The 27,859-nt window shown below is 40.7% G+C and overlaps 5 protein-coding genes across 6 annotated transcripts in view; 3 read left to right on the forward strand and 2 right to left on the reverse strand.

Moving 5' to 3' along the window:
* Positions 1–1,498, forward strand: part of LOC119746003 (androglobin-like) — a 42,719-nt gene extending 41,221 nt beyond the window's left edge. For both annotated transcript variants that reach the window (XM_038222752.1, XM_038222753.1), the window contains one exon: positions 70–1,498. In XM_038222752.1, the coding sequence (XP_038078680.1) occupies positions 70–300 (231 nt within the window). In that variant the 3' untranslated portion in view covers positions 301–1,498. The remainder of the gene's footprint in view (positions 1–69) is intronic.
* Positions 1,499–2,637: 1,139 nt separating this feature from the next.
* Positions 2,638–3,561, reverse strand: LOC119744963. The gene is made up of 2 exons (XM_038221186.1): positions 3,285–3,561; positions 2,638–2,984 (listed from the first exon to the last, which is right to left on the reverse strand). The coding sequence occupies exons 1-2, from the start codon at positions 3,412–3,414 to the stop codon at positions 2,638–2,640; spliced, it is 477 nt and encodes a 158-aa protein (XP_038077114.1). The 5' UTR covers positions 3,415–3,561.
* Positions 3,562–4,486: 925 nt separating this feature from the next.
* On the forward strand, positions 4,487–5,331 carry LOC119744964 (late histone H1-like). Its single transcript, XM_038221188.1, has one exon. The coding sequence runs from the start codon at positions 4,487–4,489 to the stop codon at positions 5,222–5,224; it is 738 nt and encodes a 245-aa protein (XP_038077116.1). The 3' UTR covers positions 5,225–5,331.
* Positions 5,332–7,488: 2,157 nt separating this feature from the next.
* On the reverse strand, positions 7,489–17,108 carry LOC119718812 (armadillo repeat-containing protein 2-like). The gene is made up of 17 exons (XM_038188231.1): positions 16,978–17,108; positions 16,064–16,310; positions 15,598–15,670; positions 15,207–15,372; positions 14,809–14,995; positions 14,182–14,357; positions 13,867–14,054; positions 13,463–13,565; positions 12,624–12,802; positions 11,744–11,940; positions 11,020–11,260; positions 10,353–10,545; positions 9,990–10,112; positions 9,661–9,774; positions 9,243–9,375; positions 8,846–9,006; positions 7,489–8,521 (listed from the first exon to the last, which is right to left on the reverse strand). The coding sequence occupies exons 2-17, from the start codon at positions 16,291–16,293 to the stop codon at positions 8,355–8,357; spliced, it is 2,631 nt and encodes an 876-aa protein (XP_038044159.1). The 5' UTR covers positions 16,294–16,310; positions 16,978–17,108; the 3' UTR covers positions 7,489–8,354.
* A 179-nt stretch (positions 17,109–17,287) lies between these two features.
* Positions 17,288–27,621, forward strand: LOC119718811 (arginine/serine-rich protein PNISR-like). The gene is made up of 12 exons (XM_038188230.1): positions 17,288–17,461; positions 18,072–18,240; positions 18,920–19,138; positions 19,229–19,821; positions 20,252–20,498; positions 20,834–21,033; positions 21,295–21,456; positions 21,648–21,759; positions 22,686–22,745; positions 23,419–23,559; positions 24,008–25,055; positions 25,386–27,621. Exons 2-11 carry the CDS (start codon positions 18,177–18,179, stop codon positions 25,051–25,053), a joined length of 2,844 nt encoding a protein of 947 aa, XP_038044158.1. The 5' UTR covers positions 17,288–17,461; positions 18,072–18,176; the 3' UTR covers positions 25,054–25,055; positions 25,386–27,621.
* The last annotated feature ends 238 nt before the right edge of the window (positions 27,622–27,859 follow it).

Here is a 27,859-nt window from a genome sequence, read left to right on the forward strand (position 1 = left end):
TCGGAAGCTGGAAGACGAGACCAATGATCATGTGACAATCGAAATCTTTATTTCTCCTCACCTGAACAGACATCCTTGGACGAGCGCAGACTGCAGGTGAACGAGCCACGGGAGGCTTTCCGTCAGAAGTTCCTGGAGGCTGAGAGGAAACGTCTTGAGGAGATTGCCGCGGCCGAGGCGGCGCTGAAAGCCGAGCAGGAGAGGAAGAGGTCGCCGTCGCCCAAGGGACGGAAGAGCCCTAAAGGGAAGAAGAGTCCCAATAAGAAGGGAGGGAAAAGTGCTAAAGGAAAGAAGAAATAAACTTAGTGAAGTTTTTGAGAAGCTGGAAAGATCAAGATTGATGCACACTGGCTGTTTTCCTGGTCAACCTCTGGATCTTTTTTTCTTCAAAGCATTAACTTTTTCCGTTCTTTATAATGTACTTTTAAGATTCATGGTTTTGTAAGCAATCTTTTGAAATTCAAATGAATTGATATGAATTTTATATTTGAAATGTTGTTGGGGATTTCATTGGTATTCCAAAATAATTTGTTACGAGAAAGTGTGTGAATCCATTCCGTCCACTAATTTGGTTTCTCCAAATACACATTGAGATTCTTGTCAAAAACACATTGAGATTCTTGTCAAAACACATTGAGATTCTTGTGTTAGAAAGTCCATTAAGTCTGAAATCGCAAAGTTGATTGTCACAAAAGGCAGAAGTTATGTAAAAGGTGTTCACTTTATGCTAAAAACCCCCACTCCTATGGACGTGGTAGAGTCTATCTGACTATGGTTCCCCCTCTAGGATAATGTGGATTGGTCCACAAAGTCACTGGTACTACACTGTTCAAGTTTCACTTAATTCTCATTCAAATGAGCTCCACCTAGTTCCCTTAATCCCTAGTTTGTGCCAGATATGTGGGATTTGTGTAATCCCTTCATAAAGAATATAGGTTCTGGACTCGGCTAATTCAAAACCTTCAGAGGTTTGGAATTTTATGTTGATTTCTCGGTGGGTTTGGCCATAGTTGACATGCATTTGAAGGGAGTGGTTCTGCAAATGGAAATTTTGGTCATCCGTTTGTTGCGCAGAGTTACAAGTCAGTACAGTTACCAAAAGTAAGTAAGATTTTTCTTTGCCGACCTCTTGGAATAAAGAGGAAATAGTTCATGAAATTCAGGTCGTGGATTTTAATTGTAATATACCATCCAAGACATTGTACAAAGTGTTTATGAGATTTTGTATATATTCCGTCCATGTTGTGTATTTCTATTTTCAAGGCAATATGTTAACATTTTCATCAAATTTCAGAAGGGTAAATTTTGATTCTTGTTTTCTATAAGCCTTAAGATTTCTATTTTATGTTGTTGGGTTTCTGACTTAAGCATTAATTTATGTCACTATAAATTTTAGCACCGTTGAAGTGCAAGTTCAACTGTATAGTGGGGTTTTAAAACAAAACCTGTACATTTTACACCTGGTTTGTGTGAATAAAATACAATTGAATATCGGAAATAGTAATCTCCCTTTCATCAAAAATGTTCGGTCATCAGCAATTTTATCATAATTTGGATAAATGAAATATGTTTGACAGATGTAATTTAGAGTCCAAACTTTTGAATGTTTGCTTTTGCTAAGTATAAAAAAACAATTGGTTAAAATCCCCAAGCAAAATATTGCTGTCTTCGACCTATTGGGCACATTTTTTTTCTGAAATTTTATGAGAGTTTCAAGCACTTGTAAGGCAGACATTTTGTAGATGTATCGCTCTGATGACTGAAGAGGTTCAGCCAGTTTGTTGACATTCCATTCCAAAAAAATGCTTTGCAACATCTAATGAACTCCCTGAAAATAACCTAACAGGTGCGATTTCAATTACTAAACAATCACAGATGCTCCAAAATTTAATAAAAGTCCGGAGATCATTCGTCAGTGTGTTCCCAGAAAGAATGAGTTTGTCAACCGAATGGTTCGTTTCGAAACACTCAAGTGAAAAATCGTGCAAACGATCGCAGTCTGGCGTTGAAGCACATTTTCGTCTCTCTCTAAGGAGATGTTGTCTCGCCTTTGTTTGAAATTTGTTGCATTTTTTTAAATGTTATTTTGCGGGGCTTGTGTTTGCTTCTTTATTTTTTGTATGGTCGATCGAATTTATGAGAACCTCAGTTCGGAAATGCCCCCACAGCTGTCCAGTAAACAGTCGGTTTTGTTGTTCAGCTAAAATTACAAAAAAAAGTTCAGATATAATTATGTCCTACCCACCTCAGTTCCAACTTTCCCGTCGATCACTGATCTCCACTCCATGCATGATTGATGACGGGAAACGTTGCGCAGCCGAAACCATCACGTCTTACTTTTGGCGGTCAAACACAAATCGGCGGTTGTTAATTCGTAGCCATGGTAACAACCTGCAGACGGAAAATGGAAGCAAAAGCCCCATCGCGCGCTTTCTTTGTCGCGGTGCCGTTGAATTCTTTTTATTTTTTAATAGAAAAGCAAACATTTGCGATTGCGACGAGTGATGACACGCGGCAGCAGGTATCTTTGCAATGCGCGGAGCGAATTATTCTTGAAATATGCGGCACGTACAAGTACAAGACAGGACAAAAAAACCAAAAGGCACCACAAACAATATTGAAATAATCTTGACAATCTTACCTGCAGAATCTCAAAACCAAAAGGCAATAAAACTCACCACAGAAATTCCAAGTACTCTCTCCACAGCTCGGTCCAGTTGCATACCCCAGGTAGATAATGGCAATGGGCGACGGGTCTGGGGTTGTTCTATTCATAAAGGGTGTTGAGCCAAGTTCGCCAACCTTGATCAAGCCACGGGTAGCTGGCGTGATGCCCCACTCAATCCAGAACCCACGGGGTTGGGAAGGATCGAGGACGCCCGTAGTATTCACAGGCGGGATCCATGACTCGCATTGGAAACCGTCAGGCCCGCGAGTCTCACAACGTTCGACCTCGGACTTCTTATTGGGCTCAGTCCTTATCACTAGAAAATCGACGGAAAGATAATTGCTCTTTTTTATACACTCCCGATCCCACGGTAAAAAAAAGTCAGATTCTTGTTCAACAACAGTGAAACTTAAACAACAGCAGCTTTAATACTTATAGCGCCAACGAATCGAGTCCGGTAACGCTTAAAACTGTTTTGCCGCCCCCTCCCCTAAAAAAGTGTGTTTAGGATACGGCCTGTACCAACAACTACATAACTTCTCAAAATCCTCTCCTCATAATTCAATTTTTTTTTTTCGTTTACTACAAAAAAAGACAATGTTCTTCTTTGTTTTACCTATTTTGTACATGTTACTTTCACCAAGTGTCGATTCGGACAGACCAATGACTGCTTGTTTGTCCGTCTGCACAGTGAACTTCACTCGGTCTCGGCCGGCGAGGATCAAGGTGGAGGGCATGTCGAACATGAGTTGCCCGCGGCCTGACGGCAGAGTTCTATTTACGCAATCATCTGAAATGGGACACAACAAAACCCGAACTTTTTAAGACCTCTTGAGTCACATCAATGTACTGTTTAGTTAAGGGTAAACCAGTCCGGACCTACGTGCACCGTACCCCTTATAAAAAGTGAAAATAACTCCACGTCCGAAAAGTTTACTATTGTCGAGCATCCGGCCGAGAGAGCGGAGGAGAAAAAAAACCCGTCGACCATCATTCACAAGTTGACTCCAGGGGGCCTCCATAGGGCCTACATTGTGTCGTAGTATGAAAAACAGGCAGAAGGCCAACGGTAGGCTACATCATGTGATACATTTTGTCGAGATGAGCAAGGTTGTGTTGAATATAAATTAATTCTAAATATACTTTAATAAGTATCCTTTGTTCCCGCATATTAAAATAAAACCTTTAGTAAAAAAAAAAAAGTTAAGATATCGGTGTTATCGCGCGCGCACTACGGTGCGCGTTAATACCCATACGTATACATGTCTGACTGTTGTTTGCGGTCAACGTTTAGAATCACGATTCCCCATATAAAAACCATGTTTATTGAGATAATTAATTCAATTAATATAAATACGTATACCCTAATTGTCTTCAATAAGTGTTATTTTTAAGCTTTAATGGATTTTGTCCAGTACAGAAAAGGAATGAAAATGATCGATGTTGTTGATGATTTGTAACCTAAATCTTTCAGTGGATATTAAATATTGGAAGAAGTATTAGAATTATTTTGTTTATGGCCATCATGTCATTTAAATTGTACTCAACACGACTGAAGGTATTGTATTTGATTTGCATCGGACGTTTTGTGGCAAAAACGAATATTTTCCGGTTGAATAAACACAGATAATAACATTAATTTTAATTTTTGATACAACGATGTGCAATGTAATTGGTCATATCGATTACGTCCGCAATACAGCTGTAATAACGCCCGCGAAATTTGATGCGCGCATTGATGATTGAATTTTTCAGTCAACTCTTCGTGTGTGTCAGATTTTGATACGATTACATTACATGCATTAAGAGTGTTCAACAATGGCTGCTTCTCCCAAGAAAGCTGCTTCTCCGAAGCGATCTCAATCGCCGACTAGGTCTCAATCTCCGACCAAGAGAGTCAAGTCTCCCAAGAGGGCCAAGTCTCCTTCCAAGAAGCGAGCAAGGTCCCCGAGCAGGAAGAGCAAGCGTGCGGCTCACCCTCCCGCTAGCAAGATGGTGGTGGCTGCCATTTCTGCCATGAAAGATCGTCGTGGTTCGTCCGCTCAAGGCATCAAGAAGTACATCGCGGCCAACTTCAAGGTTGACACGGCCAAGGAGGCTCATCACATCCGCCGAGCTCTCAGGTCTGGCGTGTCCAAGGGTTCCCTTCAGCAGGTCAAGGGCAACGGTGCTTCGGGTACATTCAAGCTGACAGCCAAGCCCAAGAAACCCGCCAAGTCCAAGGAAGCCGCCAAAGCCAGGGCAGCCAAGGCTAAGGCACGGGCTGCAGCGAAGAGGGAGAGGGCAAGAGCAAGAAAAGCAGCTCAGAAGGCCAAGAAAGCAGCAGCAGCAGCCGCCAAGAAAGCCAAGGCTAAGTCTAAGAAAGCCAAGAAACCTGCCAAGAAAGCAGCCAAGCCCAAGACAGCAGCCAAGCCCAAGAAAGCAGCCAAACCCAAGAGGAAGGCAGCCAAGAAATCACCAGGGAAGAAAGCAACCAGACCCAAGGCAGCTAAGAAGGCAGCAGCTAAGCCCAAGAGAGCAGCAGCCAAGAAGGGAAAGAAGACAGCCAAGAAATAGACACGTCTTGGTCGTCTCATCAAAACAAACGGCTCTTTTCAGAGCCACCACATGAATAAAAGAGATTGATCTTCTTGTCTGTGTCACGACTCTGTCTCCGTTAGTTTGACTAGCCTGATCCTTCTTTTAGTTTTAAGCTTGAAAAAAACATTTGAAGCTTTCATTAAATTTTAAAATTTTTAAAGTTTTTAAATTAGGCCTAGGCCTATAGGACTAAAACTAGTATTAAGCCATAGCTTTAACAATAACAATAACATTAACATTTTCCAAGTGCTGCAACGTAAGAATTTGATAGCCTATCCATAAAATGCCTAGGCCTAGGCCTATTTATTTTATCAAAAAATATTAATCATGTTTTAAAGGCAATCAGTCATACTTTTATTTTAGGCATAAAAAAAGTTAGGCCAAGGTCCTAAAGAAAAAACCACCTTGGCCTACCCTAACGTACCTAGTATAGGTCTAGCCCTTTGGCTTTTTTTAGTATGTTTATTCCATACGACAAATGCAGGGTCCCCCCCCCCCAAAAAAAATGTGCCTATCAATCCATATGCATCCTATCCAATCAAGAAAATGTTTACCTGTTGAAGTCACTATCCCAAACTGGTGCTGACAAGTTACGGCAACCACCAACAAAACCACCGCGAATCTCGTCCTCGCCGTGCCGTGAATTGTCGCCGAACGACGGTAGGCGCTGCGGCCTCTCCGCGGTACGTTCCTCGGTAATTTGGCGAATATCTTTGAGCCTGCCATCCTTGCTTCACATTACCTCCAAGTTAGGGTCCATTGTGAAAAGAAAATGCAGTCGGTTAATCTTCCTCTTTCCAGAACAAAATATGACCGATGTATATTGCCTTGGTAAATTTTATATGAAGTTTGCTACAGTTTTCATGACGTTATAACATACGCTATTTCAAACAACTAGCTCAAGATGAACATTTTTAATTATTTTGTACGTGACTAGGGCAACTCCATTTGAACTTGGGGGTGGGGGACAGGAAGGTTGTGTGTGGGCTTTGCGCAAGTTAAGGCAGAACCAGAACTATTTATTTTTGGCCCTCCCTATCATAGAGTGGACTTTCCCACAATTAGACATGATTATGACGCATTCTGCTGCAGGCAGGAGGGAAATATTTACTGGTAAGCAATTTAAAATATTCCTCTTAAATTTGTTTACTTATATGAAGTAAACCAAAAACTGTAATTGCCAATGCATTCACATTGAACCTTTTCTTTTATTGGACGTGTTTTTCCATACAAATAGCAAACCACACACATTACATTTCAAGCGAATAACTTTGTCATAAGTGGACGGTTGAGTATTTACACAAAATGTGATAAAAGCACCAAATATTTACATAAGCTTGCTTACATCAAATCCTTAAAATATATGGAAAACATTTGGACAGAATAATTACATTTCACCTTTTCACATAAATAGCGGAATTCAATTTTACTTATGGCCACACTTTGGTTGCAATTAACATATTATGCAAATTAATTGTTTACAAACAAGCAAATCGGCTAATGATAAACAAATGGGGTAAATTATGAATATGATACAATTGTGTCAAGCCTTACCCACGCAAAAACGGACTTCCCAAACATTTCTTGAAAAGTTAACAAAATTTTTCTGAGTTTTCCCAAATTTCACCCAACCTTGGGAATCACAATCCTTGATTTCTGTCAAAAGTAAGGCCAAGCAAGTACTTTTTAATATTCAACAAATAAAATTGTTGATATAATGTACAATATTCAGAAATTATCCTCCTAAATTCCAGAAATTGTGCAACACAAAGGGTGTTTTTTGGGGAAGTGTTGTGGATATTTGACATCACAGCATTAACATCAAGCACTTTAAAGCCCACCACATGTTCTACGCACAATTAACATTCAAGATTAGGCCCAAAAAAAAAAGGTCTCCGGTTTCTGGTATGGAGCTTGCCCAAAAAGTGGTGCGGCGATGCGGCTTTTTTTTTTTTACCTGTTTTTTTTTGCTTCAAATGTCAGCTGATGACTGCAAATGGTGCCCGACTAAACTTAGTGCAAACATAATGGGAGTCCAGAGAGGCCACATAAAGCTTATTCTCGATCATAACTCCATCTAAAAACACGTTAAAACTGTGCAGCAGCAGGATTCCAGTCGAACCAGTGAGTTTGGCGGTTTTGAGGCATCATCTTTTATTGAACAAAAAACTTTTTCATTTTGCCGACACGCATGGCTACGGCGACCAGAAACCGGAGACTTTTTTTTTTGGCCTGTTTGATTTTTTGTCAACTTGTACAGTGCTATACAACCATACAAATAATTATGATCAACAGACATTCCGACTATCCTAAATCACAAGCAAAAAACTGCAATTTTTGTCCATGACCAATTTTTTACCAAATGACATATTTTTAAACTTCAACTTAAAAATACTGCACTGCATTTGTTGTTTGATGAAAGAAAATACGTAGGTACACATACCCTGATATTCCTTTGTTGAAAAGTTGCAAAAAAATCAGGTCTTAAAAAGCAAAACAGGAATTTTCTTTGGCAAATGACTTTTTTTGAAAATCAAAAATGAAAAATTGCAATACTGGAAAACATGCAATTGGAATGAATTGTGTGCACAAACAATACCTTTTGTTTTCTATACTTAATTTTTTTCTGCTCATAAAACCTTGCATAAAATCATTGATCACTCATACAAATACGGCACACATGTTTTGTCATCCTAAAATGCACAATTTTTGACCAGTTCTCCTACATGGGTGATGAAAAGTGGGTCAGTGCAAAGTACGACGCTTGATGAAAAGTCGAATATTTTCTTCAAAAACTGCAAACTAACATTGTGCTAACCAGGACCGGATCGATAGCATTGAGCGGCTTAAGCAGAAAATAATGCTTAGCGAATGGAACTGCTCAGCAAAATACTAGCAGGGAACCAGTCACAAGTGGTATACATTTCATGAGGTTTTGGCTGGTAACCAGTTTCTGCTAAGCTGATATTTCCATGCTTGGTGAATTTCTGTGCTATACATAATTTTATAATACGGAATTCTGCACCTGCTGTAACCATTCTTTGCTTACACCCCTTCAACTACGTTCCTCTAACCCAACCAGCAACCCCCCCCCCAATCCCTTTTATCAAGGAGCCTCTCCGATAGGTACCAGGTCGGACTGATGTTTCTCCACCCTCTCAAGCAGCTGTGATGCCACCGGACAGAACTCAGTCCGCCAGTAAGACCTCATGAATTCCATGGTTTCTGCGTCCCACTCAACACCTTCCGGAGCCTCCATTGCTGTATCCTCATCTGAATTACAAAAGAAATTACAGATCCAAAAATAAATAATTAATTATAAAATTTTAGACCAAATTCATGTTCTGTTTTAACCACGATACCTGCAGCTATATCAGATTTGAACCAGCCAGCCGACCCCGGCAAGCTCGGGGGTTGAGTGGTAAGCCGTCTGCACCAGTAAGCAGGAGGTGGTGGTTTCGAGTCCAACCCGAGTAAGCTTGTGAATTTTTTTTTCTCAAAAGACCTCGTACAGCACTGAGTATACATGTATAGTGCTTATGAAATCACATCAGTGATGGGCAAACAATTCAACATTAAATTTACAAGTTTTCGTACCAAGAAAATCCACAAGTTTATCGATGAGGTTTGCGGCTTCTTGTTCCCCAAAGCAGTCAACGGAGCTTGTGATGTTCTCGCTGTAGTTCCATAACGTCATGCACACCATGCCGGCAAGCTGCCAGTCCGAACGACCAAAGTCTACCATAACGTCAATTATCCTTTTAAAAAAACGCAACATTTATTTTGTGTCAAAAAGTTATAATTCTTTCATGGTAGAAACTGCTCTACAATTGTTCTGCAAAAGAATCACTTGGTTTTTTGTGTGTGAGAATATTCACAATATGAGTGAGACAGGGCTGAGCAGGGATTTGTTCTTTTGTTCTTGTGTTCTTGAGCAAGCAACTTTACCACAATTTTAATGGCCGACAGTGAGAGAAGAAGACTCCAGGCTTACTTTTTGATTCCTCCTTCCTCTTTGAGTATGTGCCTTCTGTTCTCATCTGCCATCAGGTTGATAAGCACACCACACGCTGTGTAGACCACTTCCCTGTTTCTGGCATCGAGTAACGTCACCATCATTTCATCAACTGAAAGTAAAAACACACAACCATTCATTATAATTCATAACATTAGAATAGTGGAATATGATTGGCTGAGAGAAGGTCAGCTGACCTGTAGTGAATGTCAGGATTGACTGTGATTGGTCGGTTACTGATCACCTGACACTATGCAATTCAAAAGAGCCATGAAGGTCAACAAATTTCAAGAAGGAAAACATTTTCTTTTAAATGAGCAATAACACACTGCCATTTTTTCATGACAAATAAGGAAAATTATAAAAACAATTCGTAATTGTTATTTTTAGTTTTTACCTTTTTTAGAGGTCAAGTAGTCCCTCACTTCGACAGCTCGAGACAGATTACCAAAGACCCTGGAAGCTTCAATCATTCCATCCATGTTGTCATTCATCAGCAACTTCAGAAGCACTGAAAGAAATTATGCAAAATTAGTATGACGTGGACTCCAAAACTCTTTTACGCACATGCAGTAAAACTTGATAAAAAAGCACCGCGCCATTTGCGTGGATCAGTACTACTGCTTGGCTAGCGTTGCTGTTGTATGTCGCAAAGCGCCCCCACAGGCTCTGCACAGGGCTAATATATCCCCTTCCCATAGTGCATTGGGACCACGGCATACTCACATCTTGAAATCTCCATCCTTCTCTCGACAATCTCGCTGCCGATGATGTCGTAGAACGACAGATTGTTGATGGTGATGACCGTGTTCAGAACGAGCTCTTCGCTGGTGCGTACATTCTTGTAATCTGAAAATGCAACAAACGTACAATGTCAACAGAAGGAAAAGTGCCCAACCCCGAGATAGGGCTACAATACACATGTTCTTATTTGTGGGAAAAAATAATAATTGAAATGGGAAACATCACCAAGTTTGATGAAATGTAATTATTCACTTTTAAAGTGTATTAAGGCTCAAAAAGGCAAGTGTTTTGAACAAAAATGATTGCTCTGATTACAAAAAGGACCAAATTCCATTCTTTTCTGACCTAGAATCTGCATGAGCTGGTCAATGCAGTTCTCGTTGGATGCAATCAGCGGCCCGATGTCATTATTGATAGACAGGTTGGCAATGACTCGGATGATCTTGATCAAGACGTCTTCTGTCAGGTTGGTAGAGTTGGTGGACTCCCCGTCGCCATTTTGAGATTTGGCAGGCTCCTCCTCTGGCAATTTTGACTTCTGTTAATAAATTCAGGAAAAAAAATTAAAATGTGAGTAACTCTGTTGAAAAGCTAGGAAATGCTTCAATAAAAACAAAAAGGTCTTTTAAATTCAAGACTAAGTTAGAAGAAGAAAATCATGAAATTATCACCAAAGTATAATTTGGTTCTGCAAGAAGAACGTCACTAGCACATTCAATTATGTTTCTGATTGATGTCCCAAAACAGTTAAACATGTCAGTTTATAACAAAACTATTGTTATTAGTTTAAAAGAATATTTTCTCTTTTGGCCATTTCTTCCACAATTTCTGACATACAAATCTGTACTGAACATTCAAGAATTTTTTGGGCCATACATCTCAAATGTTGTTGCAAACTTCCACCTCAAAAGGAAATGTCATGAAAGTTAATATTGAGCTCCAATAAAGAAAAATTATAAGCTTGAAAATATTCTCAACATCTACGGCTCAAAGAAACCCCTTGAACACTTACTTGTAAACTTTTGACAAAATGATGTCGCAGCACGTTGAGCAGCGTTTCCATGGCGTTCTCGGCGTTGAAGAGACAGTACCTGAAATCGTCATTCTTCGCTGTCATGTTACCCAGGGCAAAGCAGAGCCTGACCGCCATGTCTCGCTGGTCCTGGTAGCGGCCGAGTAAGGCTAGGATGGACTGGAAGGCCGATGGGTATTCACCAAGGACCGTGGAACACTCGGGGATCACTGTCAGCTTACTGAAACATTAAAGAGAATCACCCAAAATATTACAATTTAAACCAAAAAGTGCACATCGGTGCTTGAGAGAAATGCACCTTACTATGAGCGTACGTTGATCCCTCAATTACAGTTTTGCTTTGAATGGTTAAGGGCTGAATTTAAAAAAAAAATTATAAAGAGTTTTATGTTAAATAACTAAAATAACAATTCTGGTTGTGAGAATCATAGGATGCGTTTGAGTAGCTCGACCGGATCGCTAGGGTAAAGGCAGACGAGTTACCCATGAGAGCCGGGCTAATTGCAGTCAAACACTCGACCGTGGGCCATCATGATCCTCACACGATGTCTGTAGCCGCCGTCATAGGAATATTTTGCACTTTCACCACTTGAGGTGATCGTGTGTATGAAGGATGTAAAAGCATTTACAAAAATTGTGTGTTCCTCAGAAGAACACAAAACTATAAAAGACTGGAAAATTTAAGATTGGAAAACCAACAGACCTGAATATTCTGGCAATATGCATCATGGTGTCCGCATCGCTGGGGTACAGTTCCATGGAGCGGCAAATCTCTGGAATGGCGTGATGTGCCATGAAGAGCGTCTGATGATCTTTGTGATTCAGGAAGTTACGCATCGTGGAGATCAGCTGCAGCATGACGCCAGCCGAACCTTTAGCAAGCTTGCCGCTTTCGGAATTCTGTCGACAAAGAAAAATAACATGATATAAGTTTGAACTGTAAGTACAAGTGAGAAGTGTTGTGTAGTTGAGTCCATCACAAGTATTAAATCACAAGTCCTTTGACAAGTCTTCCACGCTGCTGTCCAAAAACCCTGAAACGATTTACCTTACAGTATCTGCCACTCTAGCTCACTAGCAGCTTTCAAAAAATCTAAAAAAAATTGATGAGTTAATGCTTATTCTATTTATAGTCCTCTTGTTTTTGCTCATGTTTTATTTGGTGAAAAGCGCTGTGTTACTTCTCTGCTTTTAGTTAGAGCGCTATAAAAATGCTCTGTATTATTATTATTTTTAAGTCCAGTCAGAAGAAACAGGGAATGACTAACAAAGGAAAGCCTTTGTTTCAGTTCATGTGAATAGCTTGTGACAGGACCAGGGACTGGAGGACTTGTGATAGACTCAACACTGCAAGTAAGAAGGGAAGGGCCCAAATGTCGGGAAGACATAGAGAAATTTGTAGAAAAATATGTAAAAATGGCAAACATATTTTACCCTTGCATTCATCAAAATCCTTCCCAAGTTTTTTCAGTATTTTGATGGGATCAGGACTTCATGGAGACGACATATTGTTTCTTAATTTGTCCATAAAAAAACAACACTAATCCCTGAACAAATAAAATAAATTTCCTTTTTTGACTTACTGTTTCGTTGACAGATGCCATGATCCTGACGACGTGCCCGACGGTTCCCAGCTTGACAAACCTGTCCAGTAGCTCCTTGTGGCTCTGGGTCAGGAAGCGGATCGATCCGGTCAGGTACACCAACAACTCATGGGAGTGGGTCCGGAAGTCAATCTCCTTGAGCAAATCCACGATGAAATCTGAATGGGAACAGAGACTTGAAAACTGAAGTAACGCTTTGTGATTCCAAACACTGTAGAGAGACCTTATGCATTCAGACGGCATATTTGAGGATTTTTTTGTTATTTGAAATCAGCAACAAAAGCACAAATGTCAAAGATAGCTTCAGTGTCAAGGATCTACTCGCACTGTTCACCGGGTGTGCCTGCCAGAGCTAAATGGGTTCAAAGTTGATGAAATTGACAAATAATTTTGCTCGGCAATAAAGGTAACCAGCCAAAATACCATGTGATGAATACTACTTACTAGGGCCACAACTTTATTATTTTTTTCGATCGATTAATTGTGCCCTTTTCGATAATACGGTTTTGATTAACCGAACGACCTTTTTTTTTGGTCTCCCAGGAAAATGCGGGTTGAGGAAAAAGGCGATGATTTAACTACAATATATGTATCGCAATTGTTTTTTAGGTGATTTTGATTTTTTTAGAGAAGCATCACACTCATGACGATATTATATCGCCATACCATCCATTGCAGAATGTTTGAAATTTTGGGTTTAAGACGTTTTCGGCCGTTCTCTTATGCCTTCTGAAAGGAAGTTATTGTTCTCAGTCTGTTTTTTTGCTCAAGACATAAATTTGTTTTAGTTAAGTTTTCTTGAGTGGATTTCTCCTTACCGATGATGTTATCTTCCATGAAGAGTGCATCGTTGCTGTTGTCTTTGCTGACTTTTAAGATCAACTTGCTGAGCATGTTCAAGTTGTTTCCACTTACACCGAGCTACACAAATAATAAATCCGTTATTCTTGCATCGAAAAACAAATCTCAAAGGACAAAAGTATGTCTGGATAAGAAGTTTATGGAAAAAGCTTACAAAATGAAAATAGAGACACAAAAACAGGCTTGGCAACATAGAAAAATAGACATATCATCAGAGGCACTGCAACAACAAGACTAGTCTATCTGGGTGCCATGGCAACTGAACGAGTCATAAGTTTGTGGCTGAAGAGAATGGTCTTGTAACTTTCCTAAAAATTTAGAAATGTGAAATCCTCTTGACTTGTGACTTGTAAATACTCACGGCCATCATGAGCCTAGCTGCCTGCAGTTGCACCCTGGGATTGCTGACGTCCGTCAGTTTGAATATCGTCCGCAGCGCCGTCCGCCGTCGCTTGCAGGCTTTGCCAAACATTGCCCCCTCGTCAAGGACATTATAGAGGGCGCTACAGGATGCGCATAACCTCTTTTCTTCTGATTCCTTGACGGTTCCTAAAAACAATTTGTTGAGAGGTTTATAGTTAACAAATTAAAATATTTGATTAAAATATTTTTTGCCTCTTGAAAACTATGATACAATACCATTTAGTAATAACACAACAAATATTCTGCCACCTACCTGTATGTTGAGGTACGAGTCTTTCCAGTACAGGGCTGACCTTCGTATTCCAATAGAGGGCCTCCTCCGCCGTTTCCTCCTCACGGCTACTCCCTCCTGACCGACTGCCGCTGGACGCGCGGTCACTGACGTAGCCGCTCTCGGCTCTCGTTGAACCGCTGCTTTTAATACGTTCTCTGGAGAAAAAAAATTGAATGAAACAAATCAAACAAAACAAATACAACTCTAGAATTATCTTAAGAAAGCAGTGACAAACGTTTTTGTGCTGTGGCCTTGTGGTCTGGAGCATGGAACTCAGTCTGCAGGTAATTCTGCAGGTTGTGGGTTCGAGTCCAGCCTGGGTTTATGGTGCGTGTTTCCTTGGGCAAGGCACTTTGTCACTCATTGCTTCTCCCCACCCAGGAGTAAATGGGTACATGTGAGGGCAGAGATGGTTATTGTGATTGATTTTAGCTGCTTCGCACAAAAATGGCAGCATCATGCTGTATACTCCCCAGGGAGCTGAGACTGTCTTTGGTATGTTTCATTGGCAGTTGATCAGGGGAAATAATAATGTAAAGTGCTTTGATCTAAGTTAAAAGCGCTATATAATAATTATTAATGATTACTATGAATAACTGTGTCTACCTTTCTTGCCTGTGAACCGGTACACTATCGGCCGATTTGACGCGTGGTATGCCTTCCTCTAACTGTGGTCTGGTCCTTTCCTTGGGCCCGCTATGCACCCTTCGCTGGAGCTGATCATCCCCGGGTGGCGTCGGGGACGGTAGAGGGTTGGACAATCTTCTCTCCAGGGGCTGGGGTAAGATTTGGACTAGGAGGAAAAACAAAAGATGGATAAACAGTTAATGACACATCAATCTGGTCAGTCACATAACTTTTTTACCGACTAACCATGCCTAATGGCTATTCTTACAATAGGTGACGAGCTAATGTCAAGCATAGTCGAAGTCAAATCTGGATTATTCAATTTTTGAGATTATGAAATCAAAATCTGATTTTTCATTCAGGCTTGCTCTACTCACCAGAATTTCCATCTTGACTGAGGGCGCTCTTCAACTTGTGCGTCCGTCGCTTGCCGGATGCTGGGCGGGACGGGTCTAGTGGAGGGGGTTTTGGGGGCTTGGCTAGTTGAGGGAGGCTCTCCCCACTGGATGATGGAGATACCGGGCTCAGGGACTGGCTGGGACTCTGTGGATGATATTTTTTTGTTCAAGTAGAAAGTAGTTGTCCTTGAATCTCCAAACTTCAAGAAATTCAAATGTCTCAAGAAGAATTAAGCCAGGTGAGATTAAATTCATATTACACGCATCAGATTACAAGGCTAAGAATTATATATTTCAAATTTTAAGAGAACTAAAAACACCTTTTTCCCCACTCTTCATACATCTTAATGACCTCAGATTTTGAACTTACATGATCAAGGGGAGTAAGCCTGGTATTTGACTTTGGTCTGACGTCACTGCCATCAAAATGCCGGGCACCCAGACTGCAAAAAATTCAAACAATTATTGAAATTACTGCTGGTTTTGTATAAATTTGAAGATGACTGCATACAGGAATTCTATGTAACTAAGCTTTTATTTCATTAAAAAAAAATAAAAATATCAATGATCTCAATTTTAGATCGGAAAGAATTCCATACACGGCCCCACTCAGACCTCCTGCACAAAGTCTTATGGGCCATGACAGAAAACAGATTTACAACTTTTGGTACTTTTCAGGTCATATTAAGGAATATGAGTGGAGGCCGTGTATGGAATTCTTTCCGTGCCTGATTCCATGGATTTTTACAGCATATTAATTTGTCCAGCATGATCTTGAGGAAATCAATTTCATCCAAAATAACATTTTTTCTCCTTCATTTGAAAAAGGTCATTACCTATATGCAGAAGGTGGTCTATCACTGGGACTCCTAGCTGCGCTGCCACCAAACAGCGTCCGTTTATCCTCCAAGGGTGTGAACGGTCTATTTGTCCGCACGGTGCGCAGCGATGACCTGGCCTCCTTGATGATATCCGAGCTGGTCTCCGCATCGGACGGCTTCTCATAGAAGGGCTTTAACTCCTTTGGTCGTCTTCGGCTCGGAGGAGGCTTGTTAACTTGGGCCATGGTGGGACCTCTTCTGACTGAAATGATAAAGTTGATATTGTTTCCTTTCTTGGGTAAAGACTAAAGTGATTTTGTTGCAATTTGCAGTAAATGATTGATATTATTAATACATTCTCATGTAGGCCTACATATACGCACGTTTATATACTCTGAAAAGTGTGGAAGCATACCGTGCAGTTTTTTTTTTCTTCACTAGACTAGGCCAACACACATTTAATCTTAGTGATAAGCAAGTTCAAATATGTTGAAATATTAACTTAAAGTTAAGAGTGTGAAGCGAGAAACGTTTAAAAGTTTGTTTTACAAACTTCCAAAAATAACGAGTTTAACACAGGCTGACACTGTGATATGCATTGTCAGTACAGGCAAACACTTTTTACCAAACACACACCTTAGAAAAAAATTAAACTTGACAATACAATTTTACTAGTATCGGACCGAGTCTTTTTACACAGATTTGAATTAGGACCGACATGACCGAGTTTACATTGCATTAATCACCCGGCTGTCATTAACAATAACACTTTAACAGTTACACCGACAAATGAACTCATTAACATTATCGTCTTGCGCCGCTGTTCATTTACAATAAACTAATGGTAATTGAAGACTTGTTTGGCATCCAGCTAAACGAAATCGGACATTGAGAAAGGTGTATTTTACATGATTTATTTGATCACTTACCTCCAACAACCTGCAATAAAAATCATAAGCGTTCATAGCTACGGCATAGCGCCCTCATCGGCAGAATATTTGATTGATCTGATGGCGGCTGTTACTTTACCAGCAGGTAGCTCTGAAATGTTGAACCATGGTTGAACTGCACTTTATTTATTTTGTATTTTAAAAAAAAAGCTCATTATTGAAAAAAAAAGATAATAACTTTAAAAAAAAAAACATTCAATACCTATGTCAATTAAATTTTCTGCCCCCCCCCCTCTTTTGTTTTTTTAAATGAGCAAGTCGTCCTTTCCTTGCGGAAAATAAAGGGCGCCATCTACATATCGAGAGAATAAGCATGGCGGTCTTTCTACGGGGTTTACGTGCACCGAGTTTAGCCCAAGGAATCGTCAAACTAAACTGGTCACAAACGCAAGACCTTCCCTTCTGTTGACAACCAGAGATCCTTAAAAGATTCAAGCATCCGTTCACAAATAGTAATCGTCAGGTAATTCTGGAAATGTTCCAATAAAGGGGTATCCAATGTTGGCCAAAATTGGCTAGCCCTGGCCTTGATCTTGTTGGCACACGTCTGGTCTTCGCCGCCTCACCCTATGGAAAAGTGCACTTCTTCATCGGCACCAGTCTATGAATTCTGTTCTGTCAATGTTAAATTTAATGATTTTTAAATTAAATTAGGAAAAATAGTATAAAACATCTTGTGTTGTTATTGTAAAAACTAGAAATAAGTGGCCAGCAACTAGCATGACTAGAATTTAGATAAAGTTAAAGTGGCCAAGAGATTGTGCTAAAAACTGCTATTTTAAAAATTTGAATTTTGATTTTTTTTTTTTATCATTTTCCTAATTTTATTTTAAAGTATAAAAATAAATCAGAGCAATGTTGGAGATGTTGTTTACCATGTTTACACATCAATAGAGGTTGTAAATTGTTTTTATTTTTTGTTTAATCATTTTGTATATTGTACATATTTTTTTGCAAGGTTATGTTCATGGAGTTCATTTTTATAGGAGTTGTAGACAACCTGAGAACCGAGTTCTGTGTATATATTGTTTCATTTAATTTGACATGTATTTGCTTCCCACTCGCCTATCCAGACAGGTACATTACTGACCTCTGACTTCCAGGTCAGGTCAGTGAAGGGTCAAGTAGTTAAAGGTCATTGAGTGGTCTGCTGTGACCTCCATTGGTATCGGGTAACAATGTGGCCCGCCCATGGGGGCCAGTGGGGGGCTCAGGCCCAGCAACATTACTTGGCCAACGAAGGTGAGTTGCACTTTTAGGGGTTCACAATTAAAAAACTTTTTGGCATAAGATTTGTCTTTTGAAAATGCTTTTTTTTAAGTGAATCAAAAGTCAATGAGTGAAATTATGTATATATTGGAAAGAATCTTGCATTCTGGCGCCATTTTTTTTCACCATATATTATCTCAATGAAGGTCAGTTGTTACAAAAATGTGGGAAAAAAACATGAATCTGAGATTGAGACACATTTCCAATTTTGTTGGAAAATACACAAAAAATGCATGCAACTCTCCATAGACGTTATACACACAACCAAAGAAGTGGTGTCTGGATACTACATTCTTTCCCTTGTATTTTTAGTAATAATTTGGGAATTAAGTTTCCGATTCCATTGTAATATTGTAAACTTGATTGTTGGATTTTGGAGACTTTTGGATAGTCTGATTAAATTCTGAAAATTGTCTTATGAATATTGACCTGCATGCAGGGAATGTACATATTATGGATTTTAAAAATTATCCTTGTAAATTTTTTAGCATTTTAGTGAAGGAATTATAATGTAAAAATCTAAATTTACGAAAGTGGTCTCTAAGCTAAACAGAAATCCAAAATAAACTGGTGAAGAACATTTAGACATTTTTTGTAACTACGATGAACACATCCGTCTAACTCGACCATTTTCTTTCTCAAATTTTTGCAGGCACTGATTGGGCCGCCCTTGCCCAAGAGTGGATCCGCCAGCGTCTGGCCGTGGATGCCTTAGCCCAGGAAGCCCGGGAACAAGAACAGCATCATCATCATCATCATCCCCCTCCTCCTCTTCCTCAGGATGTCCCGCCTCCGTTACCTGACCAGCCCCCGCCTCCGTTGCCTGGCAACCATCAGGAGATGCCACACCCTCCACACAAAGACAACAGAGGTATGGTAATTTTTCACCATTTTTTTTCACTATCATAATTTTTCAGTTACTTGATTTGTTTTCAATTGATAATTTTTGTTTGTTTTGCAGACCCCCATGGTGTAAAGCAATGGCACCAAGATGACTTGCCTATGCCCCCTCAGCATGGAGGATTCTTCAACCCCAATGTTTGGGAGCCCATCAACACCAACATGCCACCCCCTGGCCATCCCCACCACCCAGACACCCAGCTCATGCATGCCCCTCCACCCATGCAGGTGCGACCCCACCTACCCCCACCTCCTCACCCCTTACCACCCCATCCCCCGCCTCCTCTGCACCCATCGATGCCCCCTCAGCATAAGCCACCCCCTCAGCTTCAGCCACCCCCGCTTGACGACAAGCCCCAAGTCCAGACCTTCGACTACGATCACGGTAACCAAGGCAACCAGGGTAGTCATGGCAATGGTCAGGTGGCTCCGCAGACCTTCGAGCACAACCACGGGCTGGGAGTGCACGGCATCAAGTCCGAGCTAAGTCACTCCGACTCGCCGCATCGTCACTACGAGTTTGACGAGTTTGACAACCAGCATCCTCCGAGAGAGAAGATGAAGGATGAACATGAGCAGGATGAGCAGCGTTACCATGACTACCATCCTCCTCCAACAATGCAGCATCATGAAGGAATGTACCCACAAGATGAGGTCAGTAGTCAAACTCCTCACGTTTAACCCTTACTCTCTGAGGGTAGTTTACTGCATGTCAGTTGGTTATGCCAATGCCCTCCAGCTGCAGTTTATTGGAGGATACTTTGATGTAGCAGTGAAGGCTCCAATTGGCAGGAGTTGGAGGCCCTGGAGGGTGCCTGATACTGACCAGCTGGGGGCACTTGATTGTTATCAGAGGACTCTCATTGTTCTCTGTGGCATGTATTGGAGTGCCTGTCCAGTTACCCTTGAAATGACATGGCAGATATTGGAGGGCCATGCAAAAAACATAGGAGATTTTCTTGAGGCACATATTGGCATGCGTTGGAGGGTCTAGTAGGGTAAGGGTTAATTTACCTTGAAAATTGTTGTTTATTCATCATTAAGTTGTTTCACCGCATCTTCCATTTCATGTTCCGTTTTCCAGCACGCCTTCGCACCAAACCAAGACTTCTACTACCAGCAGCAGCCTCCATCAGACTGGTCCCACCAAGGGCTCCACCCAGACCCCCATCAGCCACGCCCAGACATGGGGGTGGGGGTCCCGCCTCATGTTGATCAGATGCTGAGGATGGATCGTCATGGCAACATCATCCAGGACAGACACTCTCACAGGAGTTTCCACAGACACGCGGCTGAGGAGCCCGAGGCCTTGGCAGGAACAGCTGAACTTGGTAAGGAAAACATGTTTTTCAGATAAGTATTAGGGGAGATTATGTAAAAGTTGCACCTTAGAAACACAAGCTATAATGGTCAGCTAGTTCCCACTTTCATTGCGTCACGAAACAGTCGGGCAACATTATGTTGCATGACAATTTGTTTATTCCATTCTTAGCCTCTTCTACAGATGTTCCCATAATAGTCAGCCGAAGTCAAGTAATTTAAATGCACCCTTGGAATCTTTGCCACAACCCTCTTCTCAGCATCTGAGATATTTTGTCTAAGGTACTAGAAACGTAGCTTCATCGCAAAATTATTGGGTTTTTCTTTTTTGGTGTCCTTTAATCAGATGCTATCAAGCGCAAGTTGCTGCCGGCCTGGATCCGGGAAGGCTTGGACTCCATGGAGAGAGAGAAGCAGAAGAAAATAGAGAAGGAACGACAGGAGAAAGAGAAGAAGGAACGGCTGGCGGCGAGGAGGAAAGCAGAGCAAGAGGTGGAGAACGAAATCAGGCTGGCTCAGGGGCTGCCGCCGAAGTCTAAATACGATGTGAGTCATTGCATTCTGGACGTACAAAGTAAAAGTAAAGTCTGTCATGAATCAATTTGGCCCATCAGGCCGCTGTTCATCTCCGATTACAGTGGCATGACAAACAACTGAAAATATTTCTATTCCCCTGGAAAATAATTTCAAAAAGTCTACATTTGCACTATCGGTTTCAGTATATCTTAAATGCAGAAGATTCCTCGAACTGTATAGTTGAATTTTTGGGGGGTGTGTAATAATTGTTTCCTTCTTAACAACTTCTAGGACAGCGATGAGGAGTCGGAACATTCTTCCAAGAAATCTGAGGAGTCTGATGATGAAGCGAAGCCAAAGGAAGGATCTTCATCCCAGACTGGGGAAGACGAGGAAGAGGGGGAGGCGGAGCCTGAACCTCCTAAGACGGAGGAGGAAAAAAGGGCCGAAATGGTAAAGACATTTCACATCCCCAAAAGTCTTGTGTTGTACATGTCACAATTCGATCACAAGTTGTGCCGTCTCAAACCAACTCACACACTATTCATATGAAGTCCGACAACATTTTTTTTGTGTCGTTCATCCCGTATTATTTTTTATGTAATTATATGTTATTCTTTTTTGTTGACTTTTTTTTTGTATAGATGATAAAGGTGAAACAACTGATGGTTGAAACTCTCCTGAGCGTGACGAATGAAGAGATGAGGTCGGTCGCAGAGGAGGTTTACAAGAGAGCCAAGTTCAAGGCTAAACAAGGTAGGTATAGGCCTATGGCTGTGCAATATGAAGACAATCATCCATCTGAAATATCTTGGGCTGTGCAGCATGCAACGTTTAGTTTATTGTTCAACATTTTTTTTCTTTTGGGGAATAGTGACTGTTCAATATGTCACATACTCAATTACTTTCTTTTTCAAATTTACCCAGATTTACTCTGTTAGTTAAATTTGTCACAAAATTGTTGGAAATGGGTGTCCCAATAAGAATTAGAATTGTTTCCAGTTGGAGACTTTATTCATTTCCATTAAAGAATTAAAGTGCTTTGATCATGGCTTGAAAACCTAATATTTGTTTACATTAAGACCGTTCTAAAATTGTAAAAGTCCTGTAAATATACGATAGATATTTTTTGAATTAAAATGTGTGCATGTCAACATCGATTCTGGAAATAGTCTTTGGCTTTCATTTGTCAAGAAAAAAAGACAAGATGTGCAAGACCCAGTTTTTGTTTTTCTAACATTGATTCTGTTCTGTTTGAAGCGAGGAATAAAGTAAAAAAATGAGTCACAAATCTTGTAAACCCTTTCTTGGCATAATCTCTTTAGAATTTTAGAGGTTTCTGAAGAAAAAAAACCGCAATCAATTAAAGTTCTGTCTTTCCTATTCTGTATTTCTTATCAAAACTCCTCATAGAAATCGTATGAAAAATTCAGGAAGCGCAACAGACAGAATTGAAGTACTTTACAATGTTACCATTTTGCAGATCCACTTTAAATGGATTTTCAAATGACTAACCAGCTTTTACAGGTTTTTAAACTCTTTGACGCCTCCTCCACTGGTCTGCTCAAGTATGTATGCACTGTATTGATGACGCTGCCGACTTTTTGTAGCCTTTTTGAGACCGTTTTCGAGACCATTTCTCTAACCGCTGTTACCGTACATTGTCATGTGACACACTAAAGCCCAGAGCAAGATCTTGTCAGTGTCCAGCTCGTCCGCACTGGCTTCCATCTCCAAGCTCGGTGAGTACCGGTTATTTTTTGGATTGCGTGTGACCCGTTCTGTAAAGCGCCCTCTCTGCTGAGAGTATGGCAGGCAAGATGCAGCATCATCCAGAATTGACTAAAAATATACCAGCAGTGGCAATTAGCATGTTTTGGAAGTTGCACAGATGAAGTCTTTGCTTTCTCGCCTGCCAAAGTCTTGTGTGGAGTTGACAGAGGGCGCTTTGGAAATAAAGGGTTACATGCTTAGTGAAGCTTCTTCCTAGCGATTCGAAAATGTCTCTAAAAATCATTTGTATGTGGCATATTTGGCTGTTTGAAAAATTAACGTATAAAGCTTGTTTTTTTAAAATAACATTCATATTTGTCACCTTTTTTTTTTCTTCAAGAAGACAGATTTATATGTAAGCCTGGCCAATCATGCTCTTCAGATGCTGGAAGACCATTGAAAAAATAATGGAATGTCAAACATAACTTTAAATATATGACCAATACCTTATGAAACTGTGAATCACAATAAAGATTAAAATCAAATTTCAAATAAAATGCGCAAGGTTAACGCAACATAGACCTCACAGCAAACAAAAAGGCCTTTTGTTCCAAGACGTCATGAAAACAGCTGCTCTGCAGTATTGACGAGAGAAAACCATTCTTGTTCTTAAAGCAATATGTGTTTTTTCTTCCCTATCAGGAGGACTGACGTCTTACGGCACGGACAGCGATGACAGCGGATCGGAAGAAGAGGAGGATAAGGAGGAGGTAGACAGTGACGAGGAGCTACATATATGCATCAGAGAGAAGACCCGAGCCTGGTCTATGCGTAAACGAGAAGGTGAGGCCAAGACTGTCACAAGACAATCACAAGCTTATCATGAGTCAATCACAAGTCTATCGTGAGTCCATCACCAGTCCATCACAAAAAAACTCATCTGTCAAATCCCCCCCAAAACCAAGTCAATCACAAGTCCATCACAAATCAATCACAAGTCAAATCACAAGTCCATCACAAGCAATCACAAGTTCATCACAAGTCAATCACAAGTCAAATCACAAGTCCACCACAAGGCAATCACCAGTCCATCACAAGTCAGTCACAAGTCAAATCACAAGTCCATCATAATTCAAATCACAAGTAAATCGCAAGTTGAATCACAAGTCAATCATAATCAAAATCATCAGTCAAATCTTAAGTCTACGCAAGTCAAATTGTAGTTAATGGAAAGAACAATTACAAAAAAAATGCCTTTGTCATAATTTAATTGAAATGTTTCTCTTTGCAGAGGAGGAAAAATCTGAAGAAGAGGAAGGTGATGAAGAAGATAAGAAGAGTGATGTCAAACAAGAGGTGGCTTCTCCGGTACGAGAGGATGCCAAACAAGGAAAGGAGAGCAAGTTAAGTCCGGCCGCAGACTCCAAGCCTTCTGTTACTGCCAAGACCAGCGATACGGTGAAAGAGAAGAAGCGAAAGCGCAGAAGAAGCAGCAGCAGCAGCGGCAGCGATTCAGGCAGCAGCAGCAGCAGCTCAGATAGTAGCAGCTACAGCAGCAGCACAAGCAGCACGTCCCGCAGTCGCAGCAGGTCGCGTAGCAAAGAGCGGCATAGACACAGGAACCGATCGCGCAGCAGATCTAAAAGCAGAGAACGAAAACGTTCTAGGTCCCGAGAGCGGCAGCGTAAAGAACGCTCGCCGACCCCAGAAAGAAAAAGGCATAGAAGCCGAGAACGGGAGCGGCGGAGAAGTCGTGATCGCGACAGAAGTAGATCTCGTTCTTCTGGTCGAGAGAAATCGCGCCGCCGCTCTGAGCACTATGAAAGTGAGAGTAAGCGACGAGAGTCGCACCGAAGTTCTCACAGAAGCCCCACCCCTAAATCCAGTAAGAAACACAAAAGCAGCAGCAGCCGCAGAAAGCGCGAGGACTCGGAGGACGATATGCGCGATCGCGACAGCTCCTCAAGTCAAAGCACGTCCAAATCTAGTTCCAAGCGTAAAAAGCGAAGCAAAACAAGCGGGCAGGACAAGATCAAGAGGGAGAAAAGCGATCACAGCAGGTTGCACGAGAACAGCAAGTCCAGGGACTCGGAGAAGCGAAGCCGGGACAAGAAGGAACGACGGAAGCGATCCAGGTCGCGATCGCCTGAGCACAAATCCTCGAGAAGTCGCAGGGAGAAATCTCGATCCAGGAGCTCCGAGAGGAAATCAGATCGTCGTAAACGGAAGAGGGAGAGGTCAGAGAGGTCAGAGTCCAGGGAGGGGTCACTCGAAAGGTCACATAAGAGCAGCTCCGGTAAGAGGTCTGGTCGAGAACACAGGAATAGCACCAGATAAAGGTGGATATGGTTTGGTCTCTTTTACCTGTTTGTCTGTCCGTTCAACACCCATCATCAGAGCTATCAGGTTTTTAGGCTTTTGACCAAACATTTTAGACATAGATTGGAGCTTGTGATCGATCTGCTTGTATTCTAGCTGAATCCTTTGCTAATTTTATCCAAAAGTGAGATCAACCATTTCTTGCAAGAACAAAATGTGGCTGCCACTTTTTTTTCAAATCCTGGAAATCTCTGGCTCAATCTTTGATGTACATGAGACACGACTCGATGTACAAGTCTTCATTTGTTTCCAGATCTAATTATTCTCTTTATCCTGGTGTTTGATTTCAGATTATCCAACTCTGGCTGGATTGTCTTTGTAAGAAGATTTCCAACTGCCTAGGTAAATATTTAACAAGCAAAGTGGCAGGTCTAGGAAAAAAGAAAAGAGAATTCGCTACTTGTTTCAACAAATTGCAATAATTATTTTTAGAATCTGCTTGGTCCCTTAACTGATTTTTCCTTTTTTTTTCACTTAACAAAAACTGTTGTTGCTTAATAGAAAAGGGTCAGTCTGCCAACTACACAAAATCTGTTTTCCGCTGGAAATTTGTGGCTTAGAGAAAACATGTTTTCAGCCAAAGTTTATGAGATGTGTATTGCTTAAGACAAGTGTCTCATTGGTCTTTGTTGCTCAGCGCAAAGACTTCCACTAAGCAGCCAAAGTCAATTTGCTGAACTCAAAATTTGGATTTGAATTATTTGCCTTCCTCTTTGCTGCAATTCTAGATCTGCCACTGAGTTATTGGTTAGCGATTGTTCCTTGTACAAACTACTTACCAGAGGAGTGTTTTGGAGAATAAATTGGAACATTTTTGTTTTGTTTTGGGCATTGTTTTCAGATTTCCGGTTCAAATTAATGAGTATCCACCACAATGTATTTATGTATGCCTTGGAAAGATCTTACATTTTATCAAGTTGGTTATTAATGTGAAAACAATTAGAATTAAGTTATCACGTTTTTATATAGCCTGCATCTTCACTGGAAATAATATGAGCATTTGGAATTTTATGGAATGTAGAATGTTAATGCATAATTATCCTAAACAATTTTTTCCATAAAGTAAAAAAATTCTTAGTGTCATTGCATGCTTTGTACAATAATGTAATAAGGGCATTACAGTGGACTCTCGGGTTCCTCAGGACTACCCTGCTCAATCCAACAAAATCCAACGGTTACTTCCTGCTCAATCCAACAGAATCCAACAGGAGCAAATTTTAAGTTGTCTGCGTGTCGTGATCCAACAGAGTCCAACTTGGCGTTATTTATCAGTACCCAACAGAATCCGACTCTGAATATGTACATTTGTACGAGGGGTTTACTGCTCAATCCAACAGGTTCCAACGGGTTTATGATAAAGTTGGATCCTGTTGGATTCAGCAGGGGTACTGTTGGACATTCGTAACCTCTAGGGGGTGGTGCGATATACGTAGGTCTTCATTATAAAATCAAACAGGGTCCAACGGTTACTTTCTGCTCAATCCAACAGAATCCAACTGTACCTAATTTTAAGTTGTCTGCGTGTCGGGATCCAACAGAGTCCAACTTTGCGTTATTTATCGGTACCCAACAGAATCCGACTCTGAATATGTACATGTACATTTGTACAAGGGGTTTACTGTCAATCCAACAGGCTCCAACGGGTTGATGATATAGTTGGATCCTGTTGGATTCAGCAGGGTTAGGGTTACAAATTCAGCCAGACCTAGCAAAAAGGTTTGTTATATCCGAATGTTGCATTAAGAGGAGTGCCAGTCCCATTCACTGTGCACATAAAGCACCGTCGGGACCAAGGCTTTATGTTTGCTATAACCAGAATTGTATTAACAGTTTTTGTATTGACGAGAGTCGACTGTAGTTCCTTTTGTTTTGAACTCGCCTAAACAGCTGGCAAAATGCTGCCCTAATGTTTTCAGAATTAACTTGACAGTCGGCAGTGATACCATGTTGACTATCGGCAGGATTCATTTTATATGCATGCATGTTATTAATTTATAAGGGAATTTGTATACAAAACACACAACTTGAAAATAGAAGATGGCGACAATGCCACAGAACGTAGAAGAAACAGTTGGGACTTTCTTTGTCAAAAAAACACATTTTCTTTGTTACAAATAGGCATGAAGATGGACTTTTGTCATTGTAATTTCTATGATGTTGAAGAAAGCTTGGCATGTTTGCGCTCCGAACAACTCTGAAGTTGGTTACGATTATACATCATTGCTTTCTTAAATGAATTTGACTAAAGGGTTAAAGAGGAATAACATCTGCATGCAAGAAATGTGGCGCCAAAAATCAACTTAATTATGGGAGAATGTTCTGCCACACATTGTTAATTGATAGTGTCATGGTTTTTTTCTGTGTTGGGTTAATTTTTATTGGGAAAACAGTGGCAAAATATTCGAACTTTTCATTATTTGTACATTAGTTTTTGTACAGTCTAGCAAAATGTTGTTGAAAGGAACAGCCTGAGAGTGATGTCAATGCATTCATGTAATAAAGTTTTTTTTTAATTCGAAATTGAAACTTTTTGTTCATTGTGTTTATCTTTTATGATTGCGACCCTGGTTATAATACTTTACTGATTTTGGGTGTTAAAGGTTATGAATCCATAATTTATCTTTTGGGGCCAAGGTTCTCAGACATGCAACTTTTACCCGGATCAGCTGATTTCCTCTTTTTTGACCTCGCATGGGTGTCATTGAAAATAAAAAAACACTGTACAAAGTCTTGGAAATATTTGAATTTCCTCTTTTTGTGTGAC

This window comes from Patiria miniata, unplaced genomic scaffold (assembly GCF_015706575.1).
Source record: "Patiria miniata isolate m_02_andy unplaced genomic scaffold, ASM1570657v1 HiC_scaffold_7, whole genome shotgun sequence".
In the NCBI taxonomy this organism is placed as follows: domain Eukaryota; kingdom Metazoa; phylum Echinodermata; class Asteroidea; order Valvatida; family Asterinidae; genus Patiria; species Patiria miniata.

Excerpts from the sequence above, each read along its gene's own strand:
- LOC119744963 (XM_038221186.1), bottom strand. The coding sequence starts at position 3,414 with ATGTTCGACATGCCCTCCACCTTGATCCTCGCCGGCCGAGACCGAGTG. Across the intron at positions 2,985-3,284 it reads AAGTAACATGTACAAAATAG|TGATAAGGACTGAGCCCAAT; the intron begins GTAAAACAAAGA and ends TCGATTTTCTAG.
- LOC119744964 (XM_038221188.1), top strand. The coding sequence starts at position 4,487 with ATGGCTGCTTCTCCCAAGAAAGCTGCTTCTCCGAAGCGATCTCAATCG.
- LOC119718812 (XM_038188231.1), bottom strand. The coding sequence starts at position 16,293 with ATGGCCCAAGTTAACAAGCCTCCTCCGAGCCGAAGACGACCAAAGGAG. Across the intron at positions 13,566-13,866 it reads CAGCTAGGCTCATGATGGCC|CTCGGTGTAAGTGGAAACAA; the intron begins GTGAGTATTTAC and ends TTATTTGTGTAG. Across the intron at positions 8,522-8,845 it reads TAAACTTGTGGATTTTCTTG|ATGAGGATACAGCAATGGAG; the intron begins GTACGAAAACTT and ends TTTGTAATTCAG.
- LOC119718811 (XM_038188230.1), top strand. The coding sequence starts at position 18,177 with ATGTGGCCCGCCCATGGGGGCCAGTGGGGGGCTCAGGCCCAGCAACAT. Across the intron at positions 21,034-21,294 it reads CGCCGAAGTCTAAATACGAT|GACAGCGATGAGGAGTCGGA; the intron begins GTGAGTCATTGC and ends AACAACTTCTAG. Across the intron at positions 23,560-24,007 it reads GTCTATGCGTAAACGAGAAG|AGGAGGAAAAATCTGAAGAA; the intron begins GTGAGGCCAAGA and ends TTCTCTTTGCAG.